The sequence below is a fragment of the Purpureocillium lilacinum genome, assembly GCF_023168085.1.
Source record: "Purpureocillium lilacinum CBS 284.36 DNA, scaffold_2, whole genome shotgun sequence".
Classification (NCBI taxonomy): Eukaryota; Fungi; Ascomycota; class Sordariomycetes; order Hypocreales; family Ophiocordycipitaceae; genus Purpureocillium; species Purpureocillium lilacinum.
In genome coordinates this window covers 3,803,126-3,824,823 of record NW_027072112.1, presented here as the reverse complement: position 1 = coordinate 3,824,823, position 21,698 = coordinate 3,803,126, and the positions used below count along the sequence as shown (strand labels likewise).

Genomic DNA, 21,698 nt, shown 5'->3' with positions numbered 1-21,698 from the left:
TGGTTACTGTACCTGTTATTTGGTAGTGTTCCGGAGCTCTGAGTGCGACGGCTCGTCCAATAAGTGAGGGGACCACAGGGGACCTTGGCCGGGCGTAGATGTTCCGGAGGCGAGGTTAAGAAAACAGCGTGCCTGTCGATGCGGACGGACGATGAGCAGCTGCCTTGCAGGTCCCAGGTTACCCGTGCCTGGATGCACTGCGCTGGGCTGGGCTGGGCTGCACTCGAGCGAGGGGGGCTGCAGGCAGGCAGGCGGTTCGATGACAGAAGCGGACGTGGGTTCGGAGGAGTGCCGTGGCGGCGGCGGCGGCGGCGCGCGCGGGGGGGTCCTGTCCTGGGCCCTGCTGGAGGAGAAAGTCGGGGTGGGCTGGCGGCGGCGGAGAGGGGGGGGGGGGGGGGGGGGGGGGACAGAGTGGGGAGGGGTCGAGGGGGGGGGATGAATGTCAGCTCGTGACTGCACAGGAACAGAGTACCGTACCGTACCGTACTGTACAGCACTGCAGTTGAGGAATGGGAACGGGGCAGCGAAAGCGCTCTCGTCTGAACAATAGCGGGCGAGATAGGTAATGGGAAAGTCGAGTGGCCAGCGGGGGGCCTAACAAGCGGGAGAATTAAAAAATAAAACTGGGCTGGCCCGATTGTCGAGCTCCTGGCTGGCGGTTGCGTGTGTGCGTGCAGCGTGACCGTTCGAGGGCGTGCGCTAAAAGAGCCGGCGTTCCTCGAGCACGTTGCAGCAGCGAAAGGGCGGATGCACCCGCAGGCCGGGGGGGTGGTTTAGCTGGGGGGAGGTACGTAGGTGCCCGCGGTGGTGGTGAGTGACGCGGGCGGGGCGGCAGGGTGGTTGCTCGACTGACTGACTGACCGACAGACAGGCTGGCGGATGGACGGGAAGAAGACGAAAAGGTTGAGAGTGTATGCCCCAGGTCGGCGGGGAGTATTACGCAGCGGTACCTGATCGGCCTGCCTGGTTGGTGTACAAGTGACGAACTGCGGGAGAGGGAGGAACCAGGACGGTTGGGAAAGTGGATGCTGCTGAGTGTGGTTGAGGAACGAGGAACGTGAAGGGGCAGGCAAAAATGCCGTCGTTTCGTTCGTTCGCTCGCCTATTTGGTCGCCGGGGACTGGCACTGGATGAGGAAACGAACGAGGACACTGCATGCGAGAGCCCTGCTTGATGGAGGTTAGGCAAGGCAAGGCAAGGTAATAATTCTTCCAGGCAGGACCCGACCCGGCCTCAGGTCGAGATGCGACGCCTCACGTGGCCGCGATTCGTTTCGCTTCCCCCTTCCCACCTCCCCCCAAGCTGCCTACCTATTATGTACGTGCCCTCTTCTCCTCCACTCAGGCGACGATTGCCGCCACCGACGCTGATGCCGCTGGCGCTGCACTGGCGGTCTATGTGCGTATGTCCATCCGCTGGCGATCCGGTTGGCTCCAAGTGATTGGAGCTGGCAAGGTGCGTGACCACACCTCACCTCATCATCCATCAATTGAAGCTCTCGCTCTCGGCTTGCCAGCCCACTCACTCACGTTTGCCGCCCGTTGTTGACTGCTGATTGCCCGACAAGCGAGAGTCACCATCATAATACTGGCAGGGAGTCACTCTCCTAAGTAGGCATAGTAGTCTGTACATATGCGTTGTCTTGGAAAGATTCCCTGTGTTCTCTGTATCATGGGTCGATTCGACCTTGCTGCAGCTGCCACACAGACAGGGACCTCGTCGTCCTGCACGAACTCCCCTTACACCAAGTCCGCCGCTGCACCCACGCATCGGCGCACGCGCACGCACGCACGCACGCACGCAACCTCACACGCACCGCACGCCGCGCTCAGGCCAGCCAGCTAGATAGTTACTTGCTACCTTATTACGCAGGACCTTGGTACTGAGGCAGCCAGCCCGCGGCACCGTCAGCGCCCAGCATCCAGCCCGCGGGTGCATGCGATGCAATGCAATTCTTCAAACAAAAATGTACCTATGCATCAGCAAGCAAGCAGGTACGCGCTCGCGCTCCCCGCTCCCTCCGAGGCAGGCCCTGGCATCCCCTGTCAACCCTCGCAGTGCGGACCAGCCGTAGCCGCCGCCGGCGCCGCCGCCGAGGAGGGCATGAATCGAGTATTGCATGAACAACACAAGAGGCCAAAGGCATGGCCTTTCGTGGGCCTGTATCTGTCTCTCCTGTACGACGCAACCTAGACATCGGATTCGCGAGGCGAACGGGCCCAGGTGGCGGGTGGGATGTGAGCTGATGCCCGCGACGCCAGAGAGGCCCGACCCGTTCGTTTCGTCCCCGTGTCCTTTCTCGCTGGCCCCCGTAACCGCCGCCGCCGCCGGCCCGTCCGCCCAGCGCCCCCCAAGGCGGGTACTCTGTACCAGATGCCGCCTCGAATGTTACCAAGATGCATACTCGTAGCTTTCCCTCCGCAGCGTCACCGCCTTTGCTGGCCTGAGAGTTGCGCTTCGCTTGCGAACGGATTGGTACGAGTGAGAGAAGCTCTACCTGGGCATCTTGGGCGTCATGGGGGTCACGATGGTGGTGAGTGGTGACGCTGTCATCAGCCGACAAAGCGTTCCCGGTTGTTGGCGGGAAGTGATCTGCCCGCCGCATGGCCGGCCGATGACGCGGTGCCTGAGACCGAAAGCGCCAAACAGACAAGAGATGAAAAATGACTACTATGTCCCGTCGCTTTGGTGAAGCGCCCCCATACAACGCGTGTGTCCCGCAGGCTCAGGCAGGCAGGTTGCCAACGAGACCCGGCGCATCGTTAAGGGTAGGCAGTACTCAGGAGGGCCGCGACAAGGCCGTGACGCTGTGCACGCTGCGGGCGACGACAGCCTCCCCGGACGCTCGACGGCCGTGCATACGAAGGGCGGGGAGGGGGCCGAGGGTACACTACAGTACAAGGAAGCAAGCAGGCAACCAAGAACCTTTCTGTTGAGCAACGGCCGTCTTGCCTCCTCGGGACTTCCGCGCGTTGTCGTGTCGTGAGGTGCTGTGCCCTGGCGGCGATATTTTCCCGCTGTCACCGCCCGCCTCGAGCTCGGCGTGCATGCGGGAGCGCCGAGCGAGTACCTACGCGTAGAATGTAGCGCTGTCAAATGTACCGGACGTACGTGCAGCGCCGTACCTGACAGTCATGGCTTGATTCTCGGACAATGTGTCTTGCACGGCGGCGTTACCACCCCCACACGACACACACGCACACACAGACACGCGCGCAGACACACGGATCCCTGCCATGGGCGCGTTTCGGAACCGGATGCAAGGACAAGTGCCGCACTCGGTGCCTGGATCGACGTACGGTTTTGTCGCGTCGACGTGTTGTAGTCATCATCGAGTCATCCGTGACGTGGCCCAGAATATTATTACTCCCAGGCCCTTAGGGGCTCGTCTTTCCAAGGCAGCTCGGTCTGAAGCTTGACTCACTGCCAGGGATCCGATGCTGGTCGACGACAACAACAAACGCAGTTGTCGGCATCCCCCTTTCCCGACCTTTTCCAGGGGCGATTCCAGTCACAGAAGGCAAAAGTTGGCCAAACCCGGCTTGCAGCTCGACATCTTCGCGTCGCCTCGCGGCAGGAGAGGATGTGGAGTCTGAAACGTAGCCCGAGACCATGCAACCCTTTTTTGGTGTTCCATTGCTAATCGACTGGTCTCTCTATGACCAAAGTTCGAATGTCGACGTCCATTTCGTCAACTCGTAGTGCAGGCACGCAAACCATGATGGATCCCCATACACCAGACCGAAATGCAAAGTCGAAATCTCCGCCGTCCGTCCCCAGCCTTCCGCGCTTCACCTTCTTAAACCTCGGCAATCTCCCTCAGTCGTCGCAGGGTGGATCGCATAGCGGCGGCAGCGGGGGTGCTGCATTGACAATGTTAGCTTCCTCGCCCGACCAGCAGCAACCGACCATGGCCTCCTTGTCGTAAATGCTCCGGAGACCAGATGTCGAGGGGGAGAGACGTACGCAACGATGTAGGCGCCGCCAGCGATGGTGCGCTTGCAGGACTTGCAGTTCCAGATGCCGGTGGAGTGGCGGCGGACGGTGGTCTTGCCGCAGAAGGTGCAGGTGTACTTGGCGTGCTGCGTAACCTCCATCTTCTTGACCTGCTTACGCAGGGAGGCACCGTAGCTGTGAAGGGAACCGACGTTAGTCTCTCGCAATTGCAATTTTGTGCCCGCCGGCTGCATCGGTCTTCGCTCTCGATCTCGCGGTCGGTTTCAACGGGTCTGCGTCTCAACGGCTCGAAGAAAGGCGGCAACGGCGGGCGGCATTTTGACAGCGGTTGGCCCTGCAATTCGTCTTCTTCGGCGAGCTTGCGAGCAGCGAAAATCGTTTCGGGATCGAGAGTCGAGCGCGATGCGAGCCGGGGGCGGGTTCGTGGACGAAAGTTTGACGACTTACCGAGTACCGTACTTGCCGCTGCGCAGGACGTTAGCAAAGGCTTCCAAAACGAAGTGTCGACGCTGTTATACGTACGTCACGCCGACCTTCTTCGTGCGCTTGGTCATCTTGGCTGATTTGTGTGGGAGGTTGTCGTGGGGGAAAAGGACGACAAGTTGGCGAGCGGGAGAGATTGCTTTGCGGTTGCGGCTGCGTCCACCGAAAATGTGCTGGGGGAGGGCTGCGAATTGTGATTTTCCTTAGGGCAAGCACGTGAGTGCAGGGGGCTCTCAAGCGACCTTGGACCCCACACAGGCCAAAAAAATCCGCACAGTCGATGAGGATGGTCACATGACAATACACGTGACTGAGACAAGAGATGCTCCACACCCGGCCGGCCTCCAGGAGATCGGATCAAGGCGATTTCAATCCGTCCGCAGTGGGCATGAAACAGGCAGGGATCTAGTCTAGCGCGGACCGGTTTGGCGGCCGCTGCGCGAGCCCGCACCTCCTCCGCAGCTGCGACTGGGTGGCGAGCAACGGCGTTGGCATCCCGGAATGGAAAGCGTCGACCGCGATGCCTCGGCCGGCGAAGCGGACAAATGGCAAACCGCAGGTCCTCCGGGGCTTCAATGGGCTCGAGCGCCCGGGAGGCGATCAGACAGACGAGAGTCAGGCGATGCTTGGAGCAGGCTCCGCGCCGATGGCGCAGACGGCACGCAGCTTAAAAACAGGGCCCTAGACGCGACATTAGTATGCGAGGCGAGGTCAATTGGTCATTGCTCTGTGCTACTAATAACACTTCGTTACTTATCAGTGCAAGTGCGACGGGCTACTCTGCTCCCGCCCCTGCCCCGTCATCCAAGCATTGTCTTTGTTAGCTCTCTGCCTCGACTTGCCTCGTACATCAACTGCGCTGCCCATTGATTCCATTCTGCCCGCCCACCATGCCGTTCAAGCAGCACGGCCGTCAGTACGACCTCGTCGTGCTGGGTGCCACCGGTACGCCGAGCCTGCCTGACCCCATTGTGACATGGAGCATGCGTGTCTGAATTGTAAAGCTCACGATGAGGTCATGCAGGCTATACCGGCCGGTTCGTAGCCGAGCACGTTGCTGGCCATCTCCCGACGAACCTCAAATGGGCCGTTGCCGGACGCTCAGAGGCGAAGCTTCAGGCCATCATCGAAGAGTGTGCCAAGATCAATGCGGACAGGCTTCCACCGAGTATGTTGAGAGACTCTCACCCACCTCGCAGCTGGGTCCCTCTGACTTGGGCTAATCCGCGACGCCAGGCATTGAGATTGCCAATGTCGACAGCGTGGCCGAGCTGCAAGCCCTCGCAGAGAAGGCCTTTGTCGTCATCACCACTGTCGGCCCGTACTGCATGTACGGCGAAAAGGTGTTCAAGGCATGCGCTGACTCGGGCACCCACTATCTGGACTGCACCGGCGAGACGCCGTGGGTGGCCCGCATGATCAGGCGATATGAGGAAACGGCACGCAGCACCGGGGCCATCATGCTTCCCCAGACTGGCGTCGAGTCGGCGCCCCCCGACCTGTGTACGTGGGCGCTCGCCCGCTTCCTGCGGGCCAAGCTCGACGCGCCCACGAGCGACGTCGTCATCTCCCTTCACAACCTCAGCTCTGCCCCTTCGGGTGGCACTCTCGCCACCGTCCTGAGCATCTTTGACTACTTTTCCCTCGACGAGCTGCGCGCTTCGAGCAAGCCTTACGCCTCGTCCCCCATCCCGCACCCGGAGAAGGCTCGGCCGACCCCGACCCTGCTGCAGAGATGGTTGGGCGTGTGTAACGTTCCCAACCTCGGCGTGCTAACCACGTCCATCGCCGGCCGCACCGACGTCCCCGTCGTGGAGCGCTCATGGGGCCTGCTGTCCCAGATTCCCTCTCGCAAAGACCAATTCTACGGGCCTCGGTTCAACTGGGTTGAGTACTACAAGCCGCGCAACTGGCTGCACGGTATCCTTGTACACTTGGGGCTTGTATTTGGCACCGCGATGCTCGCCCTCTTCCCGCCCGTGCGTACCTTGGTGAAAAGATTTGTTTACCAGCCGGGTGAGGGCCGGACCAAAGAGGAGATGGCCAAGGAGGAGATCGAATACCGCGGCGTCGCCACGCCGGACACGCCGACTGCGGCAGGCAAGCAGGCGTACTGCAGAGCCTGGTTCCACGGCAGCATGTACTACCGTAAGCTGCCCAAACTGCCCAATCACACCCTCTCACCTTGGAAAGGTACTGACTGTGTCGGCAGTAACGGCCGTGTTCCTGGCGCAAGGAGCGCTGACACTGTTGGAGGACGACGTCGAGCTCGAAGGTGGAGTATACACGCCGGCTTGCCTTGGGCAAGGCTTCGTCGACCGCGCCAACACGGCGGGCTTCAAGATCGATGTCAAGATGATTCAAAACTAAGCCTCGATAGCGCGGGCAATAATCTACGTAATGCCTCAGGAATCTGTCATGGTTTGGTCGCTCTCGGGGATGTCCCTGATTCTCTCGCAAATGTCGTGAATGGTGCCCCAGATTCGTTCCCGGTTTTTGAGCCCCAAAAAATCGTCCCAATTGGTGACGATATCCCGATATAGCTGGTACCAGTTGGTCTTGTCATGTGGCAGCGCTATCGGGCCCGCGGCTTTCCTCCTGGCGTATGCCTCGTCGAGCATCTTCTTCGATTCGGGCCCGCCATGCCACGGTGGCACTTCAGGTGTAGCCGCCAAGTACGCGGCGTGAGCATCCATGTCGACGTCCTCGAGGTCGCGAGCCTTGATGAACCGCCGTGTCCGCCATTCTTCCTCTTCGAGACGGATCTTCTGCAGTAATTGCACGTCCTGACAGGCCCAGTCATAAGGCGTCGCGTCGTCACGCCATGCCTCGTACAGGAAGGGCATGTCATCAACCAGGAGCCTGTGCCAGAGCGAGATGGGGAGGTGCTCAAAGGCCCGTGACGATGCACGCATGGCGGCGATGTCTCGAGAACCAAGGTAGCCGACAACCTTGTGAACAAGCTCCGCGGGGAGCCTGTGGAAGGGGTCTGAGGAGGCAGTCGCATTGGGCTTGCGTTGACGGGCCTCGAAGGGGCTTTGTCGCACGTCGAAGCCCTCGCCCTGGTTCATTGCGTGTTCACAGATTTCCCGGAACCCCGGCACGAAGAGCGGGTTGGCAACGAGATACTCTGTCCCAGGCGAATGCTCCCACACCTGGGACCTGCAGCTGAAGACGTCGTCTGCCCAGTCGCAGAAGGTCTCAACCTCGCGCTTGCAGGAGAGGTTGCGCAGCCGGACGAGGCCGTCGGCGTCGACCTTGCCCAGGACGGCGTCGCTGACGACGGTGAAGATTTCGAAGCAGGCGGGATGAAAGGCAACGCCCGACTCACGTTGGTCTTCTTCCGTCTGAACATCCGTGACCGTTAGTATGGGGCAACGCTATAATGCGACAAATGTCTGATTCGGACCATCCTCACCTCTATCCAGACGTTGTCGTCGTTGTCCGTCTTGCCCTCGGCGAAACCATGCCGAGCAGGCGTAAACTTGAGGTCGCAGCCCCCAGACGGTACGTTTCCGGCCAGGCCCGAGAGGCAGTACCGAGAAGTGGCCTCGAACGGCATGTCATCAGGCCGCGGCTCCCAGTCGTCGGGCTTGACGTACAGGCACTGGGCAGTGAGGCAGTCCGTCATTTGCTCCACGGATATGTTATGGCCGTTGTAGCAGTTGGTGTGCTGGCAATCGGGCCCGGCAACGTGCTCGTACTCGGCTCGTTTCTCGCGGCGTATGCGCTGCTGCTCCCTTACGGCCTGCCAGTCCTTCTCCTCAACTTCGTCCTCCTCGTTGTCTTCCAGGTAGTCAATGGTGGAGAGCGGGAGGAACTCCGTGTCGAATGTGGGCGGCGGGGGGCCGTGGACGGAAAACGTCCACTGACTCTCGGGGCTGTCATATTCCTCCATAACGTCTCCATCGACCGCGCCGTCATCTCCGCCGACGCTCGATCCCGAGCCGTACTCCAGGGGGTCCTCGTCGGTCTCACTACGCGGCGGCTCGTACGTTGGGTCCTCCTCACGGACGCCCCCCTCCGGGTCGTCTTCGTACAGGCCCTGGGCCGCGGACTGCCCCTGCTTGAGCTGCCAAGGCAGGAGCCCGCGATGGACGAGGCAACAGCTGCGGTCACCGTCGCGTGGGCAGTCATAATAGCTGTTGTACGGCACCCAGCTAAACTCGTCCCGCGTCGAGGCCGACGAGTCTGCCCAGGCGGCGGACCGGGGCTCGTTGCGGGTCCTGAAGCGGCTGATGTTGAAGCTCACGCCGCAAAGCTGGCAGTAGATCTACATCCTGCGTGAGTCCCCCTCGAAGTGAGTCGTACGGGGCGTGGTCTGGGTGCTGACCGACCTCGTAATAGCCTAGGCGATGTCAGTGCGTCGACGGACTAGGGGCAGACACGAGTTTCTGGAGGACTGCCTACCCATAGCTATCCAAAAGAACTCTTTGAATGGTCAACTCAATTGAGACGCCAAAGCGGAAGCAATGTCAGGTTTCAGCTTTGTGAGTCCTGAGGTTGAAGTGTTGAGGCGGCTGTGAGGTCGTGAAGTCGGCTTAACGATGAGCCGACTTACGGCAGGGACGCTGGATCAACCACGGATGTGGGCACGACGACGCTGCCGCTGTCTCTTCTCACAACTCTTCGAGCTCTCCATCTTTCTCCTGGAGACTCGTCCTTGAGATTTATTCAACAATCATCTTGGTGGGAGGCCAACCCTGTGCAGGATCGATCTCATACGACTTCCCCAGTCGTTGCTCCACGAGCGCGGCAGCCTGGCAGCTTGCGCGCCGTTTCGAGCTCCTGCTCTCCGGGCACGCCTCGCGCACCTTTTTGAGATGAATACAAGCAAGGCACAAGCCGTCTCGCGTCCTTCTCCGTGCACACAGCGAGACTCGTCATTGATCGACCCGCGCCATGGGCCTGAAAAGCTCGTGCGTTATGCGTTCTGATGGAATATCGTCTTGCGCAGGCGCGACAACAACTCCGCCTCTGCCATTCGGAGGAGCGTGACAGCCATGCGATCGCCGCTGCGGCTTCGGGCCGCAACCCGTCTGGACATGCTCCATCAGCTTTCGGCACCCGGCATGGCACGACGAGTGTTCGTGTGCGTTCACCCTCGACAACGACCTCATGGCCTGAAGCCAATTACGTACAGGGCCTCCCCGAGAGCTGAGACTGAGCAATGACGCTTCCTTTGCAAGGCACCTTCTCAAAACGGAACACTAAGTGGTTTGAGGCCGTCGTCTCGTGAGTGTTGTGGTGGCTTCTCACAGAGGGATCCTCCGGGGTCTATCATGTACCTGCACCACGGCTTACCCTCACACCGTCACGGGTCGTGGCCATCTCCGTACATCTGGGCTCTGCTTGCCCGAAACGAGACGCGCGCTCCTCAAGTTACTAGCTCCCTGACGGCGATCCCACAAGTCAGATCTGCTAGTGCGGATGACTGCCACATCCGTCGTGGTCGGCGGCGAGGACCTTTCTGCATCGAGCAGGTCAGAGGACTCCCGAATCTGGCAGCCATCTCAAGTTGGAATGAGCACGGCCGGACACTTGCCTCGACGGCATGGGCGTAAAGCGCCTTGCTCAGCGCCATCTGATGCCGTCGAGCGCCGGTCTTGGTCTTTAGCCTGCTCCAGAGCCCGCCGATATATCCGCGATGCCTTGGGCGGCGAGCTGGACGCCGGGCACCTGCAATATTTGGCATGGCTTGGCCTCCGACTTTCGGCTTGCGATGGCAGAGACTCGTGTCATGGCTTCGGTGCGAGGACTGACCTCAGTATTTGGACTCTTGTGGGCGACGTATAAAGCCAACGAAGGGCCGGGCTGGGTAGAAGAGGAGCATCACAGCCTGAGACCAGAAAGGGCCGCTTCCTCGGTACAGCGTAGCCGTTCACATCCGTATATGCACCCCTGAACAAGATCCATCTACACCATGAAGCCGTCCTCGGCCCTTGCCCTCGGCGCCCTCGCCACCGGCGTCTCCGGGGCCCCCTCCCACGACACGTCCGGGGCCCGCCTCTCCCCGCGGCAGACCGTCCAGAACGCCTGGGGCGGCGCCGTGCAGGAAGGCCAGGGCTGGTACTACGTCACGGGCACCGTCACGATCCCGCAGGTCGGCGGGCAGTCGGCCTCGGCCGCGGCGTCTGCCTGGGTGGGCATCGACGGATGGAGCTGCCAAAACGCCATCCTGCAGACGGGCGTCAACTTCTACGGCGACGGCTCGCTCGCGACGTGGTACGAGTGGTGGCCCGACGCCAGCGCCTACTACGACACGCGCATCGACCTCGCCGCGGGCGACCGCCTCCGCATGAGCGTCTACGCCTCGTCGTCGACCTCGGGCAACGTCACCATCGAGAACCTCTCCAACGGCCAGTCGCAGTCGCACGTCTTCCAGGGCGAGGGCCGCACGCTCTGCGCCTCCGACGCCGAGTGGGTGGTCGAGGACTTTGGCAGCGACTACAACGGCAACCACGTCCCATTTGTCAACTTTGGCTCCGTCGAGTTCACCGACGCTGTCGCCACGGGCCCTAACGGCAACGTCACCCCCCAGGGTGCCAACATTGTCAACGTCGAGATTGATGGCGTCTACCACACCGACTGTGGCTCCAACGCCAATGGCGTTCTCTGCAAGTATGTCTGATATATGTACATAATATACTTGTAGGATCCTCAAGCTTCGGGGCCGGCGGTCTAGGGGAGCTCGGGTGGCCGCTGGGCGAGGATGGGCTTCAAGGTCGGATGACGACGACAGGGCGTGTCTTTCGTCAGAGATACCATCGTGTTCTGGGCACATCTGTACATGAGTAGCGCGTGGGGGCGGAGCATGCGTTAAAATCTCTTTAGATGTACACCTCAGGCCGCGAGCCTCTCTCTGTACTGTAATATGTCATTATCCAACCTTCGCCTGTGCCCATGTACAAACCATGTATTCCCCGACTATAGTTACGTGTGCCTGCGCCAGACGCCCTGACCTTTTGCAAGATGTTATCAAGTCACCGCTATTAACCTTCGCCCGCATAGAGATCCACCACAATATTGACGGCAGCCACCACAATCTCCATGGCAATCAGCACAATCACTGCGGGGCACAAGTCAGCTCATATGCACGCGCACGCCCAGCGCTTGGCCAAGGGGGGAGGAACAAGGACTCACCGATCCACTCCAGCTTCTCCCCGTGACCGTGGCTCAGCTGGTCTTTGAGCACGGCCAACAGATCCGCAATTACGTCCAGTCGCTCCGTCAACAAGCCCACGCGCTGGTCCATCTCGAGATAGCTGCGCACGGCTTGGTAGACCGGCTCCAGCTGCGGCTCGACCCAGAAAAGCTCAGGCGTGTCGAGCACGGAGCCGTTAAGGTGAATGTTAATGCGGAGGATGAAGAGCTCGCCAATCTGCATGTTGATCTGCGAGCGGCTGAGGTCGATTTTGCCCGTGAGCGCAATCTGCGTCGGAATGTCCTTGCACGTATCAATGGTCGACGCAATAAGCTCTTCGAATAACGACGTCTGTAAGTAGAAAGGGAACCAATGTCAGCTACGTGAGACTAGTCAGTTTCGGTGTGAGGGGGGCGCCTACCTTGACGCTCTGCGCGAGGGCGTGGGATATAGCCAGCTTCGTCATGTAGTTGTTCCTATCACGCAGCGTGATGAAGTCGTTGTATATCCGCGCTTGGTACTCGCGTGTGTAGTAAAAGTTGAAGTGTTCCGTCTCGACATCGTCGGGCGCCAGTTTCTCGAGCTCGAACTTGGCGATGTCCTTCAGAAAACGTGCCTCTTGCGCCTCCGTCATGCCCCAAATAACGACGACGCCGTAGTCGAAGAGAAATACCTCGGGGGTGTGCACTTGGGTGTCAAAGTCGGGGATGCCTTCGGCAACGGGCATGTCATCGGTGACACTGGGGCCCAGTAGCTCGTCGCTGTTGAGCTGGCCGACGTCGGCGTCGTTGCCGCCGCCCGAGAACTCATCGCCGTAGCCCGAATCGTGCCGGGCATCCTGCTGTAGGCTCGTGCGCACCTCCTCCGCTTCAAAGGTCTCGCCGCCGGTCGAGTGCCGCCGCTCATAGTTCCGCACGGGGTTGTCCCTCTTGGCCGCGCCATAGGCGTAGGGGGTGTAGATGCACTCGTCGATGAGCTTGGGGTTGGCGCCGCGCGTCTTTCCGCGGCCCTTGAGGAAGCGCATGAGGCTTTCCATCTCGTACCGGTTCGCGGTGCAGTAGGCTGTGACGCGGGGTAGGCGGGTGCGATCCCCCTTGCCGAGGCGGGCGGCGTCTCTCCTGGCCGTGGGGTCCTTGATGCGCGTGTACTGCGAGTAGACGTCGCGGCCACTCTCCTCGTCCTCGCCATCCTCGATGTCCGGGTTGGGCAGCAGCTTCAACTTCTCCGTCTTCTTGGTGCTCCGCTGCGGCCCGATCTTGGCGCCGACGGGATGGAGGGCGCTCGGGACGGCGCTGTGGCTGTTGCGACGACGGAGCTTGCTGTTCAGTGCGGCAAGTACGGGAGGCCCTGCAGCGCCGATACTGGAGCCGCTGGCAAGGGCACCGCTTCCCGCGAGCGCATGACCGCTGGCGCTGACGGGCGCGGCATGTTGAGTTCGGTCAGAGTGGGCGAGCTGCGAGTCGGGCTCAAATGTCCTCGTCACAGGGTCGGCGCTGAAGGTGACTGTTCGGGGCCCTCGCGGACGGCCGTCGGCGGAGAGATTTTGCGCGAGCGCGGCGGTCGGTAGCAGGGGCGTGTTCTCGTCGGACGGTCTCGTGTCCATGGCGGGCAACGTGGAGCTTGCTGTCTAGGTTGTCGCTGGACCTGTGCCGGGGCGAGCTCGATGAGGGTTGATTATCGTCGTAAATTGAATCAACGCATCGGTTCCATGCGTGTGATGGATGAGGCTGGGGACCTCGATCGGATTGCTCGTGTGTGGCTCCCCGCGTGCGCAGGGGAGGGAGGGGGTCAATTGACGGGCAAGATTTTCGAGCAGTGACGACGAGAAAGATGGACTGAGGTGAGGTTATGATTGACGTGATGACGGAGGTTAGTGGAAGGTCTCTCCCCGATTAGGCCTGGGCCGGCTTTTGCCATCCATGGATGATCCTTCTGGCGTGTCCGGCCAGCCTGTGGGGACCCACCCGACTGGTCACTGGCCAGGTGCTCGATGCACCGCTGAGGTGCTCCAGCGCTGCATTATGCACCCGCGAGGAGCCGCTGTGGGGGCCATCTCGGTACACGGGAATCGCTAAAACACTGACGGGATCTCTGCCGCCGGGCGCGCTATCCGGGCAAGCAAGCTTCCAATGAACTTCTAGGTAGTTAGTAGCAAGCTTGGGCACGGAGCACAGCACGCCAGCCTGGGTCGCCGCTCAGAGGCACCAACCCATCGTTTCCCATCACGGCTGGGTACGACTGCTCTGTGAGTTGTTGGCTCCTCAAAGCATCTATCCCCTCCAATGCGCGATGCATCTTGCCTGCCGCTACTGCCGGGGAGAGAAAGATGGGACGAGACGGCCAGCATACAGCGTCAGATCGCCAGGTGCTGCCGCTTCGTATCCGTTCGTTTGTATGCGCACCGCACACGTCTTCTCCTCCTCCACTCGACTGTCAGAACGGAGCACGCCGTACACAGTATATAGTCGCGCGACGACGAGGTCAGGTTGCCCATGTCGGCCCAATCGGCATCCATGCGCAACACAACCCAACTGAGTAATCGACATGCCCACAGGGATCTCGTGTTCCTGCTCCCGTCCCTGGTTGTGTAACCGCGATCAAAGTGCCGTTGCATACCTCCTCCGTCGGCTGACCCAGATGGGTTTGCTGCCTCTTACACTTTGAACGTGAAGCTGCCATGTCCATCGCCGACCCGAAGCCGGGGCCCGCGTGTAGCCAAGCCATACTGACCACGCCCAGCGGTGTTGGTGACTCTAGGTATCCAGAAGCAGCCCCAGGCTCGACGACTGCCGCCCGCCCGCCTGTCAGCAAAACACGCTGCTAATGACCTGCAGAGTGGCGCGAGAGACGACGGACGAGAGAGAGAGAGAGAGAGAGAGAGCGCGAGAATGCGCGCCCTTGGCAGACCCACCACCCTCTCTTCCTCATGTCCAATATGGAATCACCAAATTGCCATTACTCACTCGCAACGACCCCGTCATCGGCCCTCCGCGGCGCCCACAAGTGCCAGACCATGCACGACACAGGCTCGTTTGCCCTTCCGCCCTCCGAGCTGCCGCGAAGCTCGGCCCCCGAGCGGCCTGGCCAGCACGGGCTACGAACCGGGAGCACAGAATTGGTAATGCCGCTCCGGGCAAGAAAGATTGGAACTGCAGCGCGCGCAGCGCCCAACAGCGTGGCGTTTGGCCTTGGCCTCCGGTCCTTCGTCTCGTCTCGTCTCGTCGCCGGTGTTGAGTACAATTCCATTGGTGTTTCGCCCCCAACTGACCGCCCAACCGCGCCCTTTCCTGCGGGAATATGCGGAAGGATGGAAACACTCTTCGCGCTTTCCGAAACATGACATGATGCGATATGTCTATGAAAAATGTACTACTGCCTGGACGGCACGGACACTCGGTGACTCTTTCCTTTCTCAGTCGCAGCAAGGGCGTGCTCGGCCACACCTGCTGCATTTGATGTTCGTTGCTCTCGTTGCTCGTTACTCGTCACTCGTCACATCACTCATGGCCTGAATCCTCCCCTACGCGAGTCGTTTGCTCGCTTCTTTTATACGCGTTCCGCCCTCCCAGCTCACTCTAACTCGGCAGGCTTTCCCATTGTCATTCTTACCCGTTGCCTGCCGCCCACGAGCGAGCTCCTGTCCTTTGAACAAACTTACGTTTCCTTGATCCTTAGACGTTGTAGACGCACCAACCGCGGCCATGTTCTTTCCCGCCGCCCACGAAGAAAAGGACATCCCCGTCCTACAACGCCTCATCCGCGAGTACCCTCTGGGCGTCATCACAACTGCCATCCCCTCGGAGGAGCACCCTCTCATCCTCTCCAGCCACATACCTTGGGTCCTCGACGTCGATGCCGAGTCCAATGGCAAGGACCTGGGCCGCCTGCGGGGCCACATCGCCCGCCAGAACCCCCAGAGCAAGGCCATGATGGACGCCGCGGGACCCAGCAACGGGATCGGCGGCCAGGCCCTCGAGCAAGAGGTGCTCGTCCTCTTCACCGCCGCGCCTCACCACTATGTCACCCCCAAGTGGTACGTCGAGACCAAGCCCGTTACCGCCAAGGTCGTCCCCACGTGGAACTACGCTGCCGTGCAGGCCTACGGCAAGGCCACCATCTACTTCGACACGGCCGCCGACGAGACGTCGCGCTTCCTTGGCCGCCAGATGCACGACCTCTCGCAGCACACCGAGACGTCCATCATGGACTACACCGGCAAGGAGGACCGCCCGGGCCCCTGGATGGTCGCCGAGGCTCCGGAGCGATATATTGAGCTCATGAAGAAGAACGTCATCGGCATCGAGATCGTCATTGACCGGCTCGAGGGCAAGTTCAAGATGAGCCAGGAAATGCGCATGGGTGATCGCATGGGCGTCGTTGACGGCTTTGCCCGCATGAATTCTGAACTCGGCAAGACCCTGGCCGACATTGTCAAGGAGCGCAGCGACCTCAAGGAGGCTGCCAAGGCGTAGCCTGGGAATGGACCGGAAGAAAGACACCGCGTAGAGCATAGATTCCTTAATCAAGACGTACAACGCGTGGATGCTGGCCCGTATTCGGATTCTTGGGCACTGTTCCGTCAATGCTCCCCAAACGTACCATCAAGCTCTTGTCGTGGTCCCCGCCTCATGACCACCTACATGGCTTTTAGGTAACCATCGACTACGCGAGGGGAAACTACTGTCCCCTTTGCAACACCCATCAGGAGCCAGATCGCTTGCGCAGAAAAACATACGTGATAGCATTACGTCCCGTTCCGTGGCCTCAAGTAAACGCCGAGCCCAATCCCGTACCACTTAGCCTACAACACCCCCAGCCGCCGTCTATTCGTCACCATCCTTGTCCATCTGGGTCTCTTGGTCCTCCGTGTCGTAGTTGGCCATCTCTACATCTTCGTCTTGGGTATCGGGCTTACCGTCGCCGTCGCCGTCGCCCTCACCATCGCCCTCGCCCTCGCCTTCGCCCTCGCCCTCACCCTCACCTTCGCCCTCAACATCACCTTCGCCATCATTGTCGCCGTCGCCGTCGCCGTCACCGTCGACGTCCACGTCGGCATCACCCTTGTCCTCTTTCTTGCTCGAGTCCTCGGCGTCCTTAGAGTCCTCCTTCTCTAGCAACTCTCGAGACTGCTCCTTGGCCTTGGCCCGATATTCACTCTTAGCGTCATCGGGCAGCTCTTCCCAGTCCCGCGCAAGGTCCTCGTCGATATTCGCATCTCCGTCTTTGTTCTTGTCCTCGAGAATTGGGCGCTTCTCGGCGCTGTATACGTCAAAGGCGCTCACTGATTTCTTGGACGCCTTGGTCACGCCGTTAGCCGTAGACTTGCCGTCTTGGGCCTGGCTTTCGGGCGGATGGGACTGCGCCTCTGAGCCGGGAGATCCCGGTTCCTTGAAGGAACCCGCGGCACCGGCTTTGGTATCGGCATCGTTGACGGCGGACTTGCGGTGGCCTCTCTTAATGCGCAGAGGCTTGTCCTTGGGCTTCCGGGGGTTAGCATCCAGTTCGTGTCTAGACGCGGGCGGCTTGTTTTCATCAGAGCGAGGTTTCAACGGGTGGGCAGGCGCGGCGTTGCGCAAAGGGGGGAGCACCGCGGAGGCGCGAAGCGCTGCCCAAGAGTCGCTTAAGGGAGGAGAGGGAACTGGGACTGACATACCGTGGGCGGAGGACTCGGGCTGCCCTCGGAATCCTCGACGTTTGTGCTCGTGCGCTTGGCCAGCTGCTCAAGCAAGAATGCCCTCTCTATCCTCAGCTTCTCGACCTGGCGCTTTATCCGGGCGAGGCGCAGTCGGGCGGCGTCGTTGGCATCTTCGACTTCGTTCGTGCGGTTCTTGAGCTGGACGCATTTTCGGCGATAGGCCTCCTCCACCGAGGGAGGCAGGGACGGAGGCACGGCTGGCGCGGTTTCGACCTCAGCAAACTTCCTCTTGGGAGGCATAATGGCGGTTGACGGGCGAGGGGGGGGAGAGAGGGGAAAACGATGCCAGGGGGCGAGAGTACGATGCGGTGGTGATGGCTTGTCACGCTCAGGACCGGACGAAGCCGCCTCAAGCACACTGCATTGCGTCGTACAAGTAGGGGATAATGCCAGGTACAAGTGCGAGGCGCGACAGGCAAGAAAGACAGAGAGGCAGTGAGGAAGGCGGCGGACAGGTATGCAAGGGAGGTTGGAACTCACCAGACTGGGGCGCCATTGTGACTGAGGCGCCAAACACCACCAAACTCTAAGGAAGGGTCCCCTCGGGGAGCCGACGATGACGGGGGCACGCTGGTGGACGGTGCGAAGGACGCAATTGACAGCGGTGACGGAGGGAATCGAGCGTCGCGGCGTCGAGGAGCGCCGCTCGATTGGTCGCTTGGGGCGGAAAGGAGGAGGGAGGGGGGCGCGCGGCGAGGATGGTGGGAGATGCAAAAGGTGACGGGAAGGAAGAAGTCGGGCGGCGCGAGACACGACGGGACGCTCGCTCGAGGCGCTGGGGCTTAGTGCAACGAGGCTGCGGCTGCTGATGGTGTTGGTGGTGGTGGGTAGTGGCAGGCGTGGACACCGCACGGTAGGTGGTCTGGTAGTTAGGTGGTTGCTCACAAGTCGCACCAGCGGACAGCTGCGGCTGCTGCTGCGCTAAAAAGCTCCATCGCAGGGCAGCCCTCTGGGCGTTGAATAAGGTGTGGAAATTCACCTACCTGGTAGGCACACAGCTCCCGGCACCGCGTGCTGATACAGTGCCCAGGGGTCTCACAACGTCCTCGCCACAAAGACACCGGCCGATGCGTCCACAAAAATGGTCGCCCGCAACGCACACAGGAAGACCAGAGGTCTATACTCGAATCCCAGTCTCCTTGATAACGTGCAACAAGTACCAAATTGTACCAAACAGCCGAAAGTCTCACCGAGTGCATCTTTTGCCAAGCTCCCCCTCAGGTGCGCCCGGCACTTAAAGACTTGCCTCAGGTAGTGGCTGAGATGGGTGCACGCACAGTGCTGGACTGGTGCTGAATCGGATTACCTAAGGCAACTGGAGCCCAGATCCCCAGCAGCGTCTGATTGGCCTGGCGCGCGACCTCCATCCCTCCTGGCGCAGGCTCCCACTACCTAGGTACCTGGACGGCGTGAGACGGAGAGAACCTGGAACGGCCCCAAGATTTTCCAGCGACTGGGTCCCCGCCGCGCGCGCCTGACGAAGCTGCCCGTTGGCGTTGGAATTTGGAAATCACAGAGAACCCCACGACCGCAACCGCAACCCTCATCGACGCAGCCTAGGATCGAGCTCTCACGCACACGACTGCCCGCGAGCTCCCTCCTCTCGTCATGTCTCTCAACATCCCCAACGCCCCCAGCTCGGGCCTCTTCAAGCAGGGCTACAACAAGTAAGTCTGCCCCTCGTGCCCACGCAGCCTCGCCCATCAACCCCCTACGAGCTCCTTGGTCCCCCCACCACGAAGCCCTCACGAGCAAGTCCCCTGACAACGCTTCCCCGCCATGCAGCTACGACTCTGAAGATGGCGCCGTCCTCCGCAACATCGACGCCTGCAGGGCCATTGCCTCGACCGTCCAGACGTCGCTCGGCCCCTACGGCCGCAACAAGGTCGTCATCAACCACCTCCAGAAGATGATCCTCACCTCCGACGCCGCCACCATCCTCCGCGAGCTCGATGTTGTCCACCCCGCCGCCAAGCTCCTCGTCATGGCCAGCCAGCAGCAAGAGTCTGAGATGGGAGATGCCACAAACCTTGTCATCGTCCTCGCCGGCGAGCTGCTGCGCAAGGCCGAGGACCTGCTCCGTATGGGCCTCAAGACCTCGGACATCGTCATCGGCTACGAGAAGGCACAGAAGTTTGCTCTCGAGACCCTCGAGAAGCTCGCTGTCGACAAGGTAGAGGATATCCGCGACCAGGAGGAGCTCAGCAAGGCTATCCGTACCGTCGTCGCCAGCAAGCAAAACGGCAACGAGGACTTCCTCGCCGACCTCGTCGCCGAAGCCGTCCTCGCCGTCCTTCCCAAGAACCCTGCCAACTTCAACGTCGACAACATTCGCGTCGTCAAGATCATGGGAGGCAGCCTTGAGCAGAGCCGAGTCGTCAAGGGAATGGTCTTCCCCAAGGAGCCCGATGGTGCTGTCAAGAAGGCCCGTCGCGCCAAGGTCGGTGTCTACACCTGCCCCATCGACGTCACTCAGACCGAGACCAAGGGCACGGTGCTGCTGCACAACGCCAAGGAGATGATGGATTTCACCAAGGGAGAGGAGGCCCAGCTGGAGACGGCTGTCAAAGAACTCTACGATTCCGGCCTCCGCGTCGTCGTCTGCGGCGACAAGATCGGCGACCTGGCCATGCACTACCTGAACCGCTTCGGCATCCTGGCCATCCGCATTCTCAGCAAGTTCGAGCTGCGCAGGGTCTGCCGCGTGGTCGGCGCGACTCCCCTCGCCCGGCTGGGTGCGCCCATGCCTGACGAGATGGGCAGCATCGACGTTGTGGAGACGCTGGAGATTGGCGGTGACCGCGTCACCGTCTTCCGACAAGAGGACGAGGTCACCAGGACCGCCACCCTCGTCCTCCGTGGTGCTACCCAGAACCACCTCGACGATATTGAGCGAGCCGTCGATGACGGCGTCAACGTCGTCAAGGCCATCACAAGAGACCCCCGTCTCGTCCCCGGTGCCGGCGCTACCGAGATTCAGCTCAGTGCCCGGATACAGGCGCAGGGAGAGAAGACATCCGGCCTCAGCCAGTACGCCATAAAGAAATACGGCGAGGCGTTTGAGGTGATTCCTAGGACCCTGGCTGAGAGCTGCGGCCTCGATGCCACTGAGGTTCTGAGCCGGTTATATGCTGCCCACCACAAGGGCGAGGACGGCGATACTGGCGTTGACGTCGAGGTACGTCGTTGCAACATCCGAAATGACGATGGCTTGTCTTTTGATGCTAACCATGTCATAGAACAACAACAACGACGGCATCCTGGACGCCACTGAGGAGGGCATTCTTGACCTGCTCGCCTCCAAGCTTTGGGCCATCAAGCTCGCTACCGAGGCCGCCCGCACAGTCCTGTCGGTTGACCAGATCATCGTCGCACGACAGGCTGGCGGCCCCAAGCCCCCGGGGCCTAACCCTGTAAGTTGATGTCCTCCCACTTGTCGTCTGACCCTTGTACTGACGCTGCGCTTGTAGAACTGGGATGAGGACTAGGCGGGTGCCAGCGGACACCAAACAAGTGCTATTGGGAGGTCAAGGTCTCGCCGTGGGCTAGCCGCAGAGGAGCCCGGCATGATTAGATACCCCCTGGTCGCTGTTCATGGTTGATTGGACAGGTACGAGTAGTCACGGGTTGCATTGTAAAAACTGGGAGAGACGGAGTGACAAAAGTACATGATAGAATAGTGGCTCTTAAGTCGGGCTGTTCAATCACGCAGGCAGCAGCACTTAAACCTGATCTGAATCCTTTCTTCGTTTCTGACTTTGAAGCAGTGAAGTACGTTACATATTAGACTCTTAAAACGTCACACACATCTAACCGAGTGGTTGGCGAGACCTTGGAGTCCCCTTCCACCCGGCACCGTCCCAAGCCAGCCGCCGATAATGATACATGGAAAATCGTTCCCAGGAGTGGGCTGACAAGACCCTGCCTGCTTCCACCAGGGCGAGGGTCCGGATATCTCCAAACCAAAGAAAAGAATTGCTATCCAAGAAGAAAGCGAGACCAAGAGTCCCCCTCGGAAAGTCCTCCTGTCCAGCCGGGGGAAAAAAAATAGGCGGCCATTCCAGAAAGTAGGAAGTAGGAAAATGACAAGGGACTTTTTACCTTATATCAGAGAGGCCGCAGCCAGCTCCCACAGCCGTAACATCATGTCTCTCTACCAGGTCAGATGACCCCCCTCGACAAAGAAAACCAAAGCCGGTAAAAGAGAGCAACCGAACTGTTGGAAAGTACGCCCACCGGGTATATATATGTCTGGGCCAGGATGACAAAAAAGATGCAAGATGTAGGACGCGTTGAGGCCGACCCAAGCACGCCTCCTCCACATTGGACATGAGTACCGATTTGCTCGAAAGAACGTGTGGCCATATAGCCAGCCACGGGTAGGGCGATACGTGTTCTTAGAGGACCTGAAGAAACAGG

General features: G+C 60.4%; 8 protein-coding genes across 8 annotated transcripts; 4 read left to right on the top strand and 4 right to left on the bottom strand.

The window, feature by feature from the left end:
- Window positions 1–3,799: 3,799 nt before the first annotated feature.
- On the bottom strand, window positions 3,800–4,511 carry PLICBS_002909 (60S ribosomal protein eL43; the record flags this gene model as incomplete). Its single annotated transcript, XM_018322623.1, has 4 exons — window positions 3,800–3,863; window positions 3,967–4,131; window positions 4,405–4,422; window positions 4,480–4,511. 4 exons carry the CDS (start codon window positions 4,509–4,511, stop codon window positions 3,800–3,802), a joined length of 279 nt encoding a protein of 92 aa, XP_018177853.1.
- An 819-nt stretch (window positions 4,512–5,330) lies between these two features.
- PLICBS_002908 (uncharacterized protein) lies at window positions 5,331–6,810 on the top strand (the record flags this gene model as incomplete). The annotated part of the gene is made up of 4 exons (XM_018322622.1): window positions 5,331–5,385; window positions 5,465–5,608; window positions 5,677–6,588; window positions 6,653–6,810. The coding sequence occupies 4 exons, from the start codon at window positions 5,331–5,333 to the stop codon at window positions 6,808–6,810; spliced, it is 1,269 nt and encodes a 422-aa protein (XP_018177852.1).
- Window positions 6,811–6,845: 35 nt separating this feature from the next.
- On the bottom strand, window positions 6,846–8,854 carry PLICBS_002907 (uncharacterized protein; the record flags this gene model as incomplete). Its single annotated transcript, XM_018322621.1, has 4 exons — window positions 6,846–7,787; window positions 7,859–8,713; window positions 8,778–8,788; window positions 8,851–8,854. 4 exons carry the CDS (start codon window positions 8,852–8,854, stop codon window positions 6,846–6,848), a joined length of 1,812 nt encoding a protein of 603 aa, XP_018177851.1.
- Window positions 8,855–10,363: 1,509 nt separating this feature from the next.
- Window positions 10,364–11,071, top strand: PLICBS_002906 (uncharacterized protein; the record flags this gene model as incomplete). Its single annotated transcript, XM_018322620.1, has 1 exon — window positions 10,364–11,071. One exon carries the CDS (start codon window positions 10,364–10,366, stop codon window positions 11,069–11,071), a length of 708 nt encoding a protein of 235 aa, XP_018177850.1.
- Window positions 11,072–11,432: 361 nt separating this feature from the next.
- On the bottom strand, window positions 11,433–13,187 carry PLICBS_002905 (uncharacterized protein; the record flags this gene model as incomplete). The annotated part of the gene is made up of 3 exons (XM_018322619.1): window positions 11,433–11,509; window positions 11,584–11,935; window positions 12,006–13,187. 3 exons carry the CDS (start codon window positions 13,185–13,187, stop codon window positions 11,433–11,435), a joined length of 1,611 nt encoding a protein of 536 aa, XP_018177849.1.
- A 2,098-nt stretch (window positions 13,188–15,285) lies between these two features.
- Window positions 15,286–16,056, top strand: PLICBS_002904 (uncharacterized protein; the record flags this gene model as incomplete). The annotated part of the gene is made up of 1 exon (XM_018322618.1): window positions 15,286–16,056. One exon carries the CDS (start codon window positions 15,286–15,288, stop codon window positions 16,054–16,056), a length of 771 nt encoding a protein of 256 aa, XP_018177848.1.
- Window positions 16,057–16,407: 351 nt separating this feature from the next.
- On the bottom strand, window positions 16,408–17,519 carry PLICBS_002903 (uncharacterized protein; the record flags this gene model as incomplete). The annotated part of the gene is made up of 2 exons (XM_018322617.1): window positions 16,408–17,064; window positions 17,238–17,519. 2 exons carry the CDS (start codon window positions 17,517–17,519, stop codon window positions 16,408–16,410), a joined length of 939 nt encoding a protein of 312 aa, XP_018177847.1.
- A 1,368-nt stretch (window positions 17,520–18,887) lies between these two features.
- PLICBS_002902 (T-complex protein 1 subunit theta) lies at window positions 18,888–20,767 on the top strand (the record flags this gene model as incomplete). The annotated part of the gene is made up of 4 exons (XM_018322616.1): window positions 18,888–18,946; window positions 19,065–20,457; window positions 20,519–20,692; window positions 20,750–20,767. The coding sequence occupies 4 exons, from the start codon at window positions 18,888–18,890 to the stop codon at window positions 20,765–20,767; spliced, it is 1,644 nt and encodes a 547-aa protein (XP_018177846.1).
- Between the last annotated feature and the right edge of the window lie 931 nt (window positions 20,768–21,698).